Consider the following 15,476-nt stretch of genomic DNA (forward strand, 5'->3'; position numbering starts at 1 on the left):
GTGATCTAATGAATAAATTGAGAGTGCACTGAGAGTAAGGGAACATGATAAATCCAATTTGTGAGATGCTGTTATGATGGTGAGCAAGTATTAGAAGCTATCATAAACAAGGGCTGTTTATCAGAGCTTTGCTTGCATACCTAAGGTTGTATTCATATTTACAGGGCTGTAGTCCTTACATGTCACACTTTTGTTATTGAACAAACTCCATGTGTGGCATAGTGATCCCTCCCTGCAGGATTCTACTCTTGATAAAACTTTATGAAAAAGTAAACTATATAAAGCTTTTATTATACTCCTGTAAGTTTTACTCAAGTAGAATTATTTTATAGACAGTCACTGATGAGCTGAACACCATATTCCTTCATCAATTAGGTTTACAGACATGACAGTTTCCAAATACAACCACCTCCTACTAAAACTACCCCTGTTTAAGTCGCAGAGTGCCTCTTAGCCATGCAAAATGTGCAGAGCAGCCACCAACATCAATGTCTGACACAATAACCACCAAGCACAGCACCCTAACCATTCACCAGTGTGCGGTTTGAAAGCGTCTTCCTCCTTTCTGATCAGGGGACAAACGTGACCTGAAGATTTACATTCCCCAAGGAAGCGGAGAGAACAGCAGTGTGTATAGTAAGAAAAATGTCAATATACTTGGCAACTGTTAGGAGAAAACTTACCAAATAATTTCCTGGAATTTTTGTCACTGTTCCAGAATCGCAGGCTATAAACCTTAAATATTTCTTAGAAAGCTTTCTTTTTGGCTTGGAGAAGAACGCACATACAAAGTCGTAGATACTCAGCTGTAATTAATCTGTATACAGAAGCGGACATGGACAATCTGCAAATAATACAGTTTCAGATAGTTTTCTTCTAAAAATATTTTTGTATATTTTTACGTTGCATTTTAAAAGTGTAAAAGCTAAAACAGAATTGATTAATTCTTATGCCAAAAATATCAAGACACATCAAATATATTCTCCACAGTGCTCTGTAAAATGAGTTCAGTGAACTGTAGCATAGAAATCTGCAGGGAGGCGTTGCTTACCTTGATTACAGGCACAAGCTAACATTCTTACTAAAACAAAACCAACAGAAAACAACCAACCAAACAAAAACCAACACCACCACACTTTCCAGTTTCTGAGGGATGCTGCACTAGCTCCACGCGTCAGAATGGAGGCGGGAATTACCTACTTGGAGCTAGTTACTTGTACAAAATGTAGCAGAGTAAGAAAGATTTACTGGTATCTGTTGATACTAAACCCTAACTGATACCAAAGCTAAAGGCAAGAGCAGGATTTTGGTCAACAGAGGAGGTTTACTCCTGACGTTAGGACAGTCAAAGAGAAGAGAAAGGAAACTCGACTGGGAATGCAAAAAGCCAAATGTGAACTATATTGCAACTGACTGTGCAGGAGGCATCTATATTAAATAAAATGAAGAAAGCCACATTTGAACTTTTTAGTCCCTCTAGTGAAATGTTTCAGCAAGATATTCAACGCGATTGTTGCCATTCATTACCACGATCCACAGCTGCACACAACTCGTGTTTCTGGAAAGAACCCCAAGATCCGTGGGTATGTGCTCAGAGTGCCAGTGCTGTGTCCTGAATGCTGCTTCCTCACAACAGCTGCCTTCACACAGCAGCCTTGCTGAAGGTAGGTGAGAAGAAGGCTCCTCTCGCTTTGTTGCATCCCCCTCAGCACTGCATTTTCAAGGCTGTTCATCTAAAGTCTATTAGTTTTCTGCATCAGTCAGAGGTAAAAAATGCCCTGGCAAATCTGAGGGGCTTCCATTCTCCACAGTCAATGCAGCCAACCACCTCTTGGAAAAATGGGCACTAACTGGCTATATTTTTAGCAAATACCTGGTTTTCTTTGCTGCAGTTATCCAAGTGCAGATGTGAGGAGGACCTGATCATGGCATTTTCTCAACCAAATGAGTACTAACTTAGGACAAAATACCAGGAGATACCAGTTGCTCTACAACCAGAGCTGACAGCACCTTGAAGGCACAAAGAAGTGCACGAACTGTGAAGAACAGCAGTAGTAAAAAAGGCAAGTTTTGGAACGTGAGTGAGGAAGGAGAAGGAATCACCAACCCATGGCAGGACTTGTTCAGTGTGTGTCAGCAATCTCGTATTCAGAAGCTGCATTATTTGAGCTGTTGAACTTATCATCTCACGGCCAAGTTTCAACTGTCAAGAAGTTATTCACATTAGTCTCCATTTTCTTCTGTTTATATTCCACTCCATGCCTGAACAATTCCGATCCTCTCCCTGGCCACACACCCACACATTTCAAGTAACTGTTGACTGCTAACTTTTCAGTGACTCACTGCCCGGCCAGCCTGTTCCCTGTATGTTCAGCTATTTCATCTCTTAAGGCACCATAAACACATAAAAATATTTTATAAAACTCCACCAGGGCTGCTTTTAAAATAGCAGACATAACTGATACTTGTTTTGCTTTCCTTCAGAAAGATCACAAATGTGTTTACTCAACAGAAGTGTGAGGGCTGAAGGACCATATTCCTGTAGATGTCCATCTTAGGAAGGTTCACAGGCCTCTGCCTCTTCTCCAACCTCAGCACCTTCATCATCTTCCCTGCTATTTGTCTGAGCCTTCTGCAAAAGTCTGGGCCCTGCCAAGCCAATAACCAGGGCTCCGATTGGAGCAGTGATCAAGATAGCCAAGAAGGCTACTGTCAGTACATCCATTCCATACTTTTCCAGTTCCTCATCCTGATGACTTCTTGCTGTGTCCAGGGCAAGGGAACCTATTGCAGCCTGCAGGAAAGAAAACATTGCTGAGATGGAGCAAGTGACCTTTAGCACTGACACAGGGCAAAAATGGACTAATCATCAGTCCACATTTAACATAAATTTGCCATTTTCAGTACATCCAACCCATTTGTTTCTAGGCAGCACATAGAAAAGTAAATGTTATATTACATCTATGAGAACAATCTTCACTTGGCTACACTTTGAATTTCCTAAGGTAATGAGTTTATCTGGGTGATTCCCTCCTGTGAAGAACATTGCTCAGCTGCTCTCTAATCCACATGTCTGGAGGATGTGTGATTAATGAAATGGGCCACTATATTGTGTACTGCGGCTGTTAAAATGCCACACTTTGAGAATGCATCCTGACAGCAGTCAACTGGTAGCAGCTTCTGAAAAGTTAGTTCACAAATCTTGCAGTAATCCTAGCCTGTTCTGATTAGTGGCTTTTGTTTGCAAGTAATCATGCTATTGAGGCAAAGTCTAAATGACGTAACTATCACTGAAATAAAGGAGCAGGAATGCAGCCAGCCTGACGCTTCTCCAGCAACATGGCTATCGAACTATCCCTTACCAAAATGACCACAAACTGAAAACCTTCTGAGCCTCTGGTGTGACTGTCACTGAACATACTGCATGTGCAGGAGGGAAACACTTTTACCTTTGAGAGTTCTCAGAATCTGTACGTAAAGGCACCATACCCTGCAATAGCTGAGAAATAGTTAAACTTCCTGTGATACATGTACAATTCACTGCCATTATTAAGAGGACAACCCAGGATGAAAGCAAAGCACCTTCACATAGAATGCTCTCCAAGCACTTCTCAAGCAGACTTAGGGTGGCTTAGAATATGAATTATCCATATCCTACGCTCTGCTGTCATTGAGCCTGATCTTTTCTCTGTTTACTGCTATGCCAGTTACAAGGAGCTTTGCTAAGGATAGTAGATTTAGCCTGGAATCGAAGTAATGTTGGACTGTTTACCTGGACAGTGGCTTTGGGAATCCATGCCAGCGAGACAAATACTTTCTCCTTGAAATTAAACCCAGCAAAACACACCATCAGGAACGTTGCTACGATTCGCACAACCAGGGCAATGCCTAATGTAGCAACACAGAACCCTGCAACAGACAAACACTTCTCAGTATTTTTGTGCATAGGTACATGAAGGGAATAAGCCTCCTAGAACTGTGGGGTTGGTTCTTGGTTTGGGTTTTTTGGGAGGGGGGGTCAGCTGTAGTTTGCTTTGCTTTACATTTCTTTATAGAGATTCTTTGGAAGCCAGTAATGAAAGCTGGATATTTAGTGAATGATCTTACCAACGGTTTCAGGCCTAAGAGACATAACAGATACTTCTGCTCCAATTAAACCAAAAAGAAAAGGTTGAAAGATATTCCATGCAACTGCGACAATTTTTTCTACTTCCCTCTGCAATCGAAACAAAAATAATCTGTAAATTCACAACAATATGGCCAAGTAGACAGAACATTTAAATAATCAAGGAACAAACTGAAGATGCATCATAACAATTGTCCAGAATTGCTCCTTCTTTGACCTAATACTAAAAGATCCAAAATCAGTTGTGCACTTTTCAAAGGTCAGCGTGTCTAGCCCTGCTAATAAAGAAATGCTTTCTATCTCAATAAAAGAAATAAAAATCACTGATGTTTGAACAGCAAAAGAGCAGTTTGCAGACAAGAGGAGGAAAATAAAGCATAATGGATTTTCAGTATTTACAAGATGTGATTTGAACAGTTTTGCCATGAAATTTCTGAGCCTTTGGGAACTTCAACGTGTTTTTCCATTGGTATCTGAGCAGAGTCAGACCCTCAAAAAGTTTCAGTCATGACCCAACTCCACTCAGGCTGCATTTGGAGACCTGCCTGAATGTGAGCAGGAGCAAAGTCAGACTGAGAAACTCTGAAATCCCATAGCAGCAAGAAGTGTTGAACTTCTTTATGCAACATACTATGTAAGGGCAAAGCCATCTTTTCTCCTTGTGTTTACACCTAACAGTTTTCCTAAAGCAACTGCTGCCAGGATAAACAGGAATCTTCCACTTATGTGAAGAGGTACACATAGCATATCTAGTAGCACTTATTTTTTAATTAATGGAGTTCTGTAATAGCCAATTAACCTTCAGGTTGGCCTGTGTGGAAAATGTAAGTGTGATGCTCTGTCACTTAGTAACCAATCCAGGGCCTAGACATGTCCTTGTCCTTGGTGTTCTCTCTGGGACTGACCCTGCAACATCTCTTGCTCAATGGAATCACAAATGACTAGCACACAAAAACTTCCATAACCTTAAAAAGAATGAGGTGAAAATATACAGACTTCTCACCATTTTTTGTTATTTGTCTCATTTCTCCCTGTTATCACACCCTTTTCTTCTTTGGGGAAAAAAAATCCTCTTCAAAGATGCTAGCATTGTTTGAGTCTGTTTACTGCCCATTTAACTGTTCCAGCAACAGGTACAATGTTCCTTGCTCTCTGTGGACAGCATTTGCTAAGTGACTTAAACCAGAGACGGCAGGAGGCAGTGGCCTTTCAGAAGCTCAGCAGGAAAATGTTAGTAATATATTGAGTATACAGTATGCAGACATCTCTGACTGTGTCTGACAAAAGAGGCTAAGGATTTTGAAATCAACATCCTTAAGGCCAAGAAGCTTCATTCCCTAATCAAAGGAATTGAAACCAAGCATTTATAGAATGCATATACTCTTTACAGTCCTTACTTCTGAACTGCTCTAAAAAACTTTACAATAGAGAGCTTTATCAGTTGTAATATGCTTAACTAGTTAAGTCTGAAGACAAGTTTTTCTTCTTCTAAAGTTGGACAACAATATAATACTTTAAATAGAAACCATAGTTTCTTTTCATTGTTTTAACAAACCTTGAGATCTTACTGAAGTCACATCTAGATGGGATAATAATGTGGACTCTGCTATATCTGATTCCCTTTCGTTTCTTTTCACAGAATCACAGAATCTCTCCCCTTCTCCTACTGCATGTTGCACGGCTACAGCTGTGGAGAGAAAGATGCCCTCAAAACATTAAATGTAGATGGTATCAAGCAAAAGTGGCAGTGAGACATGCCAAGGTACAGAAATGCAGGGGGGCAACAACAGTAAGAGGAAGAAGGTTTAGTAGTTACGAGAAAGTGACTAAAAAGCAGTCTTTTCTATGTTTTTTGTAGGGCTTTATATCACCATGTACTATAGGCACCTTGTTCTCTTAATTTATCCAGAATGCACTGCCTGAGATTTGGGAAAGATGAGAGAGGTTAGCTAATTACTGTTTTCCATTTCACCCCCCAAAAAAACACATGGAACAAAACCTCAGAGGATTCAGGCAATGTGCACAGCTGTATTTTGGACACCTATTTGTAAATCTTACCATAAAGTCAATGTGTAAGGTTACAGACACAGCGCTGGGACTTAAAGTTTTGGATTCCTAGTTAAATGTCTTGACAACTAAATCTCCTTTACATGGCTTAAGATGTCTAAGGAAAGCCTGTGAGCATTTCTCTGTCAGTATGTTAGGCTCTGTACCAATATATATTCACATATATGGTAACTTTCTGTCATGCTAAATGTTAAAGGCTTCTAAAATAAACATAGCTTTGTTTTTTTTCTTAATCCATACACCCTCTAAAGCTTCGTAGATGCACTATTACCACTCCTGACAGAAATTCAAACTCCTGTCAAGCTGTACACTCAAAGGAGTTTTGGTATGGTATGCTTCTTTATGTAAACGTTCACCTTTTCATCAGACCATCCCACGCCTGCAACAAAAGCTAAGACTAATGTGCAGAGCCCTCCTGATCCAGGGAAGCCAAAGTAGATGCTCCCAAAAACAGCAAACATGGACAGCCCAAGTACAAAATACGACCTCTTCCATGCCAGAGATGCCTGCAGCCAAGGAAAGAGACAAAAGGGTGAATTTATTGTAGAAATGGAAGAAAAAGGTTACGTCTGTTAATTTTGAAAATAACAATTGAAAATAATTATTGTCATTAACTATCGTGAAAGAATCAAAGCTTTCAAGTGAGATTTGAACTGCTTAGTTGACTTGAGGTTTTTTTTGGATATCAATTCCTAAGAATCTTAAATTTTGGAAAGTTAATATTTTATTTCCTCTGCCCATCCAAAATCTTATTGCCAAAAGGCTTTTTGTATCATAAGGAACATGATGCTCTATTCTAACAGCCCCGCTTCAACTCTGATAACAAGATTTCCTACCTGTGCAGTCAAGTACTAGAACAGTTTATCCAAGGAGAGGTAAATCCTTGCCACTACATGTTTTTAAGAACATGCCACGCAAACATTTGCCAGGGACGGTCTATTTTAATTTGATCCAGTCTCACAGCAGACAGTTTTATCTCTGCCATTATTCCCCACTTCTATTGATCTGTTTAGTTCCTGTATCACACTTCTAATGTTATTTAATACGAAGAAAATTTGATCCCACTGAGGGCAATAGATGCTTTGCAAATTGACTTTAGTAGGCCAAGACATATCTACATTTTTCCACAATTTTCTGTTCACTTACTTGCTCCTTGATAGTAAATTCATCTACCACTTTAAATAAACTTAATTTTCATTGAAAGTAACACATTCTCATTAACATTAATTATATGCACAATCACTTAAAACCTATAATCTGTCTGCTTTATTCCTTTTTAATCTTAGGCCTACTGGAAACATAGAAATAAATGTGTCACACATCAATCTAATTGATGATTATTTTACTGTCTGAAATGGGAATCAAACCCCTTCTCCTTAATTTGTGGGCATTTCCACCACCTTCAATGAGAGCAGGATGGTGAGCTGGGTTCCAAACTCTGCATTAGGAAGGACTGTGAGATCATACGTTGTTATTGTTGCAGTAAACAAGTAATCACCTATAAAGCGCATCCTTACCTTACAGGCTTTGCAACCTGGAAGCTGTTAACCCTGTACACAGCTTTACCTCGCCCCCAAAAAAGCTTTGCAGGAACCTTGGAAAATAACAACTACAGAACGTCATCCCTCAGCAAAGAATCTCTCTTTTATAAAAAGTTGTGGGTTTTTTTTTACTGAATTTTTACCTGATCATGGCTTGGGAAATATCGAACAAACATTCCCAGAATCCCCCCAGCCGCTATGCCAACAGCAACCTCCACCACTCCACGGAGCACGTTGTACAGAGTAGAACCTATTTGGCAAAAGAAGAACAGGTTCAATATGCCATACATAGACCCTTCATGCACAAACCACCCTGTAGACCTATGAGGGTGATGATTCCAGGACAGTGTCTGCTTTAAATGACTTAGGGGCAAAAGGGTTAAGGAGGAAACCTATGGGCCTGGAAGAACTGGACAGGGCAACTTCGTATCTCTGAAAGTTCATGCCAAGAAAGTGTGCCAGAGAAGCCAGAGAAAGAGCCACTACGAGAACACTGCCGGACCCAGGGAAATTTGAAAGCACTTATGTTCAGTATCCAGGGACCAGACTTGGCAGCTGAAGGAGGAGACAGGGAAAAAATGTTTTCTGAAAGTTGTTGTGACCCACAACTCAGAGCAGACAAAGCTATGCCAAGACTTTTGATCATGGGAAATCTCCCTCTCAATATTCAAGTCCATACATGAACTTTATAAGGAGATGTCATTAAGTTGCAAACCAGTCAGTCATAACAGAGCACACATTCTTCAAAATATCACTGTTTGTTCTGGATTTCACCACGTACAGATTAACCAGCATACCAGAAGAGAAAGCCATCCCAAGGCAAGTGTTGAAGCCTGTGATAGCCAGAATGTCATCAATGCTGCCAGCTGCCATTAGCAAAGTTGGGACACCTTTCTCCACCCCATATCCCCCAGCTTGTAAAATCAGCATTGAGGGAACCACCACAGCAGGAGAGACTGCACCTAGAACAAAACTGGAAACACACAGCTTCAGCTTCTCTTAAAAAGTAAGCACTGAACTAAAAAACTTAATGTTCTGACCTCAATTATTTAACGTATAAATACACAGACTTTTATAGAAGGTATTTGCCTTACCTTTCCCTGCTAATTACAAAGCAGGGATATTTCTATGCAGATTTGCAATCAGCTTTTACTTCCTGCCAAACTCAGAAGTATTACAAGTGAAGGGCTCCACAGACTAAGACTTGAGTCTGCACTGCAGGCCAGTTATGGCCTTGATTGTCCAATTTAGGAGCCTGGTCTAGACTTGCTTTATGACTCAGTAAGCGCAGTTCTTTCCCATAAAAATCAGTGTGCGGCAGAGGAGGAGGAGTTCATCCATCTTGCTCCAGTATACGGGTCTGGACCAAGTCCACCAGTTTAGATATAGCTAGATGGAAATATAATATGATACGCCATATCCTTATTCTTGACTTGTGACAGGAAAACCGTTCTACGTGCATCTCCCTATGGGGAAATTCTGAACTCCAGCATGAAGATTCTCCAAATTGTGGTATCATTTTCTGACCTTAAAAGCCCTCAGTGTTGTGGTTAAAGACTCGGAGATTGCACCATCTGTATTCCTAAGTGTCCGGATCACGAACACAGAAGAGCAGTGATGCAAGTACTCCTCCACAGCCTGGAAATGTGACCTTTAGCCACAGAGCCAGACAGAAGCAAACATCCACAGGAGCTAAGCACAGCTTCCCAACCAACATTGAACTGAGGTCTCTGCTTGGCGCAAAGAAATAACAGCACTTGAATCATTTAACTGTAACATGAAAACAGGCGCTTTTGTCATACAGGAGAAAAGAGAGTACATTACCCTAAGATAAATCCCCATTGCCACGGCAGATGCATGAAAAAGTAGGCAAGAACAGCAGCTGTGCATGTTTCTGAGAGGCACGGTCCAAAAGAAAGCCGTAAACAGACTGCTTTGAGTTTCTTAAGAGCCTGCAATATAAAAGCACATTCAGACATTAGTATCAGTACCTTTAGCTTTATAGAGAGGAAATACAGTTATGATCTGATATGGTTTATTAAAAGAATCCCCTCTGAGCTGCAGTGCAGGATATGACAGCTTTACATGGCCTAAGCCAGAGATAGACTCAAGCACAACTGGATTTGGATCTGAAATTCCAAGTGTGGCAGTGAAACCCACTGAGTCGAGGTTTGACAAGGTTCCTGCATGAAGAAGGAACAGGAAGAACCAGCAGAGAATTCTGTTTTGCATACACGACTCTGCTAGGATAGGTCCCTAATTTTGACATGGAAAAAAAAAAGTCAATGAGTTGCACTTTTTACCAGCGCAGTTTATCCCAGCATCATCAGGGCTGAGAACCACCAGAGCAACTAACATCTTTGTCTTCACAGCTTCGATTACCTGAGGAACAATTGTAACTGCATCAAAGCATTGCTACCTACAGAGTCCAAGTTGCAGTTTCAGTTGCCACAGGGGAGAAAAATGAGGCAAAGATGAATTTCCCTTGGCAAAAAAAGGTTGTCACGGAATAGAAGGAAATGCAGTCTCACAGAACTGGGCATCCAAACTGTGTGTAACAACATGGTCTGTGTTCTTACAAGTTTCAATGTCCTGGAAAACTATATGATAGTAATCTAGGAAACCAGGCATTTTTCAACAATGACAAAACCCTATTTTGCTAAATATCTGAAGTACTGGCAACTCCATAGTTTTTATTGGTTAAGAAAAATCAGTTCAGTTGTTCTGAACTAGCTATACTTGACCTAAGTTTTATATAAACTCTAAGCAGTCCCTTAAATAGATAGGAGCAGTTTTGTACAGTTTTATTTTGATCAGGCAAAGCCTTGCCTTCTCTAATTTATGGAGCATCATGTTTCACAGTGTGTAAAGGAAGACTATTTTTTTGTTCACAGTAACATTATGGGCTTTATTGTGCTGTGAAGCATTGTTTCTGTAGTGCAGCAGAACTCGTCTGTACAATTAATATATTTGCATTAAAATGGCAATGATTTAAAAAAACCAAGTAAAATGTAAAAAAAAGACACACAGATTTGGATTTTTGGTTGGTTGTGGGTGTTTTTTTTTAATTTGTGTCAACACAAGCAATAGTCTCTTTCAAAGACTGGGGATCCCTTCCCTTACTTGTTTCAGTTTGTCAGTGTAAACTGACAGGGAATTTGTCAGGGAGTGTAAACTCTTCCTGACAGCCCATCACAGTATCACAGTATGTTCTGGATTGGAAGGGACCTCAAAAGATCATCCAGTCCAATCCCCCTGCTGGAGCAGGAACGCCTAAGTGAGGTTGCACAGGAACATGTCCAGGTGGGTCTTGAATGTCTCCAGAGAAGGAGACTCCACAACCCCCCTGGGCAGCCTGTTCCAGTGCTCTGTCACCCTTACTGAGAAGAAGTTTCTTCTCAAATTTAAGTGGAACCTCTTGTGTTCCAGCTTGATCCCATTGCCCCTTGTCCTACCAGTAGTAGGGAATTCCTGTAGTATTTTCTTTGGAAAACAATTCCATTGTGCAAGATACATGTGAAACAGCTCAGCAATAATTTCCTTAAGAATTAATAATTCCACTGTAACAGGAGGACTGGAGTAAGATTCCTGTTTAGTGATATTAAAACCAAATTTTAAGTAACTGTGGCAGAGGGGACTGAAGGGTCCTTTGAATCTGTAGGTATACAGGTTCCTGGCCCCCAAAGAATTAAGAGAAGAGCCTCAGTAATAGACAGACAACTAAACCTGAGACACTTTGGAGAATTTTGCACCTTCTTGGTGTGGACCAGATAAAAGTAGTGGGAAAAAAGCTACAGATTTGGAGCGTGAAACAGTTTGTTCCCAATCCAAATATAGCTAGCATACAGATGGTTAAACACCACAGATATGCAGGACAAAAAGAAGGAAGGATATCTTACCCAGAAGAGCAGGCAGAGGGGGTAGTGTTCGTATTTTAATGAATCCAAAAATTTTACCTCCAATGACAGCAAAAAAATAAAGAAACAGAATTCCAAACAGGTTTCCACCTGGGAGACACTCAGCCCCAGTGATTGACCAAACCACAGCCCAGACGAGGACTACGATTGCAACTGGAATGAAACAAGAAATATTCATCTTTAATCATCAATCAGGGACAACTTTGTTTGCCATTAGATCACATTTGGTTTTCTACTAAGGAAAAAGGTACCATGACTTTCAAAAATAAAATCACTTACCTTAAAAATTAGTTTAATCACAACAATGTGTTTTATCTTTGATGCTCCCTAAACTGATATTCTGATTTTACAGGTGCTAAGATACTTTAAAAAGATGCTAACAGGAACATCATTAGGGACTAGAAAGTACTAAGTGAGCCTTGGGCCACTCTGGAAAGCGCTTAACAGGTCCCAAACGTAAAGGAAAGAATTTCACCAACTTAGCTTGTATTTGCTTCTCTTCCTTCAGCTACTTCAGAACTGCAATATGAACCTGCTGCTGTCCATCTGGCCTATCTCTGAGCTAATGACTGCAGCTCCGGTCTCATTTTTAAAAGAATTTAAATATATTTTTTCTGGCTGCATGTGCAATACATTGCTACCCCGGGGAGGAAAAAAGAAATCTGAAGACGGTCATGTCTCTGGACAGGCTGAAGTGGTACAGATACTTCCCTTCATACAGCAATCAAAGAGGGAAAACATGTCCTCAAAAATATTATGAGAACATTAAGTGAAAAATATTACAAAATATGTGAAAATATTGTAAAATATGTGGAAACGTTATGCTCTTTTCAGGTTCCCAAACCTGTTCCTACAGTTATCCAAAAAGAACAGATATAAATTGGTATAAAAGCAGAAGACTGAAGGAGAGAAAAAATGTGTTGAATAAATCCCCCTTCTCATAATCATAAGAAAGTAAGTGCATGGCATTTTTAGAATATGGTTTTCTTAATCTTAGTTGAGGGAAGACCAAACACCTAAGAATCCCAAGTGAGAGAGAACGGAGGCTGTGGAAGCAGGTAGAGTCTTTGGTTAGGAAAGGCCTGCAATAACTGCTTAGCCAGGCATTTTCTCTGTGAGCCCTCAGTGCAGGGCAAATCTTAAACAAAATGAGTCCGTTTGCCTTGTAATTAGGATTCTTGGCTTTGCAAGCCTGGGGTATTAAGAAACAAAAGAAGGTATCACTGCAAAGCCTCCTATCTATTTGCTTCAATTAAACAGAAAACCAACCAGTATGCCAAAACTGCCACTGTGTTTGTAATAATCTTAATGCTCTCACACCAAAACCAACTATCAAGATGAGAATTAGGAGGTCAGTCTTCTGATGAAAATAATTTGCGATGCAAAAACCAAATTAAATGCAGAAGCGAGGATGGAAGAACAAAAGCCGTACTTTAAATCAAATCTTTGTTTCACTTCATTTTTTTTTCTGCTAAAACATTGAAACATAAGCGTGATGTGCAAAACATAGCTATTTGCCCTCGTTATTTTCAAGACCAATAGACAGATATCATCACATGCAGAGAAATGAGTACTTAATTTGCCCTTTCTCAGTTTAATTAAACTCTGTCTTTCTTACATACCATTTGTTACTGTTCGGGCCAGTAAACCCTGAGGAGGGCAAGTAAATATTTGCCTCCATGTTCTTTCAGGTATTGAAGACCCTGCTTTTGGTTCTGGAAGTTGCTGAGCACAGTGATTCAAGAGAGCAGTTTCTTCTGTTTGTATATTCCCATCAGTGCCTTTGGCATCTGCTATTGGTCCCTCCTGGATGAAAACAATGAGACGCCCTCAGAAGTAGCACAGAATACATTTGAAGTAGCATACAAGACCTGAAATCAGCACTTGATCTACGCTGTCTACAGGTGACTATGTTAACTAAGCAGTCGCTGTAGGAATGGTCCGGCTTTGTAGTAAATTTGGGATTTTTGGTTATGTCATGTTTTTGCACAGCACAAAGAACTGCATATGAGAGATTGCGGGACATTTGCCTTTCTACCTGCAACCAGCAGGACTCATGTCCCAATACAAATAGCACCAATTCAGCATATTTGATGAACAAACAATATTAAGAGGCCAGGTTCAGCCTGTTTTACCTACAAGCTAAATATTTATCAACACTTTCTACAACTGAATAGGGTTCTGCTTCTAGCCTGGATTCCACAATACAGTTAATGACTGGCACAATTCCACTGAGACAGCGTCTTGAATATAACTCATCAATAACTACTGTTTCAAATCCTTGAACCAAAATAACAAAACCTACTTGTGATTAGACAAAGATGAAAGAAACAGAAGAGCTGGCCAATGCAAGCATTACTCACGTGATCCATTGCTGGAACACTCAAGCTGGTAAGGCAAGGTAGAGATGGAGAAATACTACCATGGGAGTTATTTCCTTGAAGAATGGTTCCTTAAAACTGTCCTCTTATACTGAGCCATCTACTTATCCATATTCATAGACAAAACGCTTTTTGACCATTTTTGGATATGTCTCATTTCATTTTAGGGTCCTTATTTTTGACAAGTTAATCATCTACCTTCCCTTATGATTATTCACCTTTATGTCAGCTTGTTGTCACAGCATGGACATGGAATTTTGCCTATGCTGTGGTTTGGCCCTCTTCCACCAATAGTTCTACATTTCCCCCACTAATAGTTCCACATTTCCCATTTTTTTTCTGTCTCATCTCCCTCTCTCTCTGCCCCCTTACTCAGAGTCATAGCTGGAACACAAATCTTGTGAGCTTTCAGCATGGAGTTACTTGTTTGTCTATCTATCCTGTGATTATGTGATCACCAGCTACCCAAGTATATAAAGATACATGATACAGTATCTTTACAGTCAATACTATGTGTTTACCCTAAAGTGCCTTTTATGTTAAGAATTTTATTCTTTCTTGCATTTACTGCAAATCTTTTTTTAAGCCATAGAAGTTGCCAAGAACAATGGAAATATGCATAATTAATCCTTTTTAATAGATAAAATGAAGACATGCATGAACAACTTTCAGCAAGTGAGCTGACAGGCACAATCTTAGGTCCACGTAATTCTCTTCCATAGCTGATTGTGAAACGTACACTGATGCATTTTTCACTTCAAGCTGAAATCACAACCGCTGATTTCCAGCAATCCAACATACCACAAACTTTTAAAAACTGAATATTTCTTAATTGTAAGAAATTCCCACTGAGATGGTATCCCCTTCAGATGAAAAGGAGGGTTCCCTATGACTAAAATAGTACTTTGAGATTCTAATTAATCACCTTGCTTTGCTTGTGCATGGCAATCATGCCATTTCTGTCACATACTGTTTGCTCAGGATCTTTGTCGTCATTCATAATATCTTCCTTTACCATTGTTGCAAACCTATGGAAAGTAATAAAGACAGAAAAGTTAGAGAGAAGCAAATATTATTTTCTGGATAGATGACTTCTCAGTGATGTTGTTTCTTTTGACATAGATCAGATGAAAAAACCCTGACAGCCCAATTTGGAATGGAATGCTTTTTGCATGCTGCATGTTAGAACAAAAGACAGAAGCTAACAAAACAACAGTAAGCTTAGTAGTTTATAAAAGCACTAAAAAACAAAATAAATTGAGTTATAGAATCACAGTGATCTGTGCTAACCTGTTATTTCATCCTTAAAAGTATGGCTGTAATATATCTAGAGAGATATCTATTTGTGCCTCCTATCAGCACAAGATGAAATTTATTTGCTGTCAACACCACTTACCAGGACCATTAGTTCTGAAAGTGTCCCAGAGGCCCTGTATTCATTGCA

The 15,476-nt window shown here is 39.8% G+C and overlaps 1 protein-coding gene across 1 annotated transcript; it reads right to left on the reverse strand.

Moving 5' to 3' along the window:
- Positions 1-2,554: 2,554 nt before the first annotated feature.
- SLC9B2 (solute carrier family 9 member B2) lies at positions 2,555-15,050 on the reverse strand (the record flags this gene model as incomplete). Its single annotated transcript, XM_080344203.1, is given in 11 exon segments — positions 2,555-2,794; positions 3,773-3,909; positions 4,108-4,216; positions 6,550-6,699; positions 7,878-7,984; positions 8,532-8,707; positions 9,559-9,752; positions 9,756-9,787; positions 11,595-11,804; positions 13,274-13,457; positions 14,958-15,050. Coding segments are annotated over 11 exon segments (1,632 nt in total).
- Between the last annotated feature and the right edge of the window lie 426 nt (positions 15,051-15,476).

This window comes from Nesoenas mayeri (genome assembly GCF_963082525.1).
Source record: "Nesoenas mayeri genome assembly, chromosome: 4".
Taxonomy (NCBI): Eukaryota; Metazoa; Chordata; class Aves; order Columbiformes; family Columbidae; genus Nesoenas; species Nesoenas mayeri.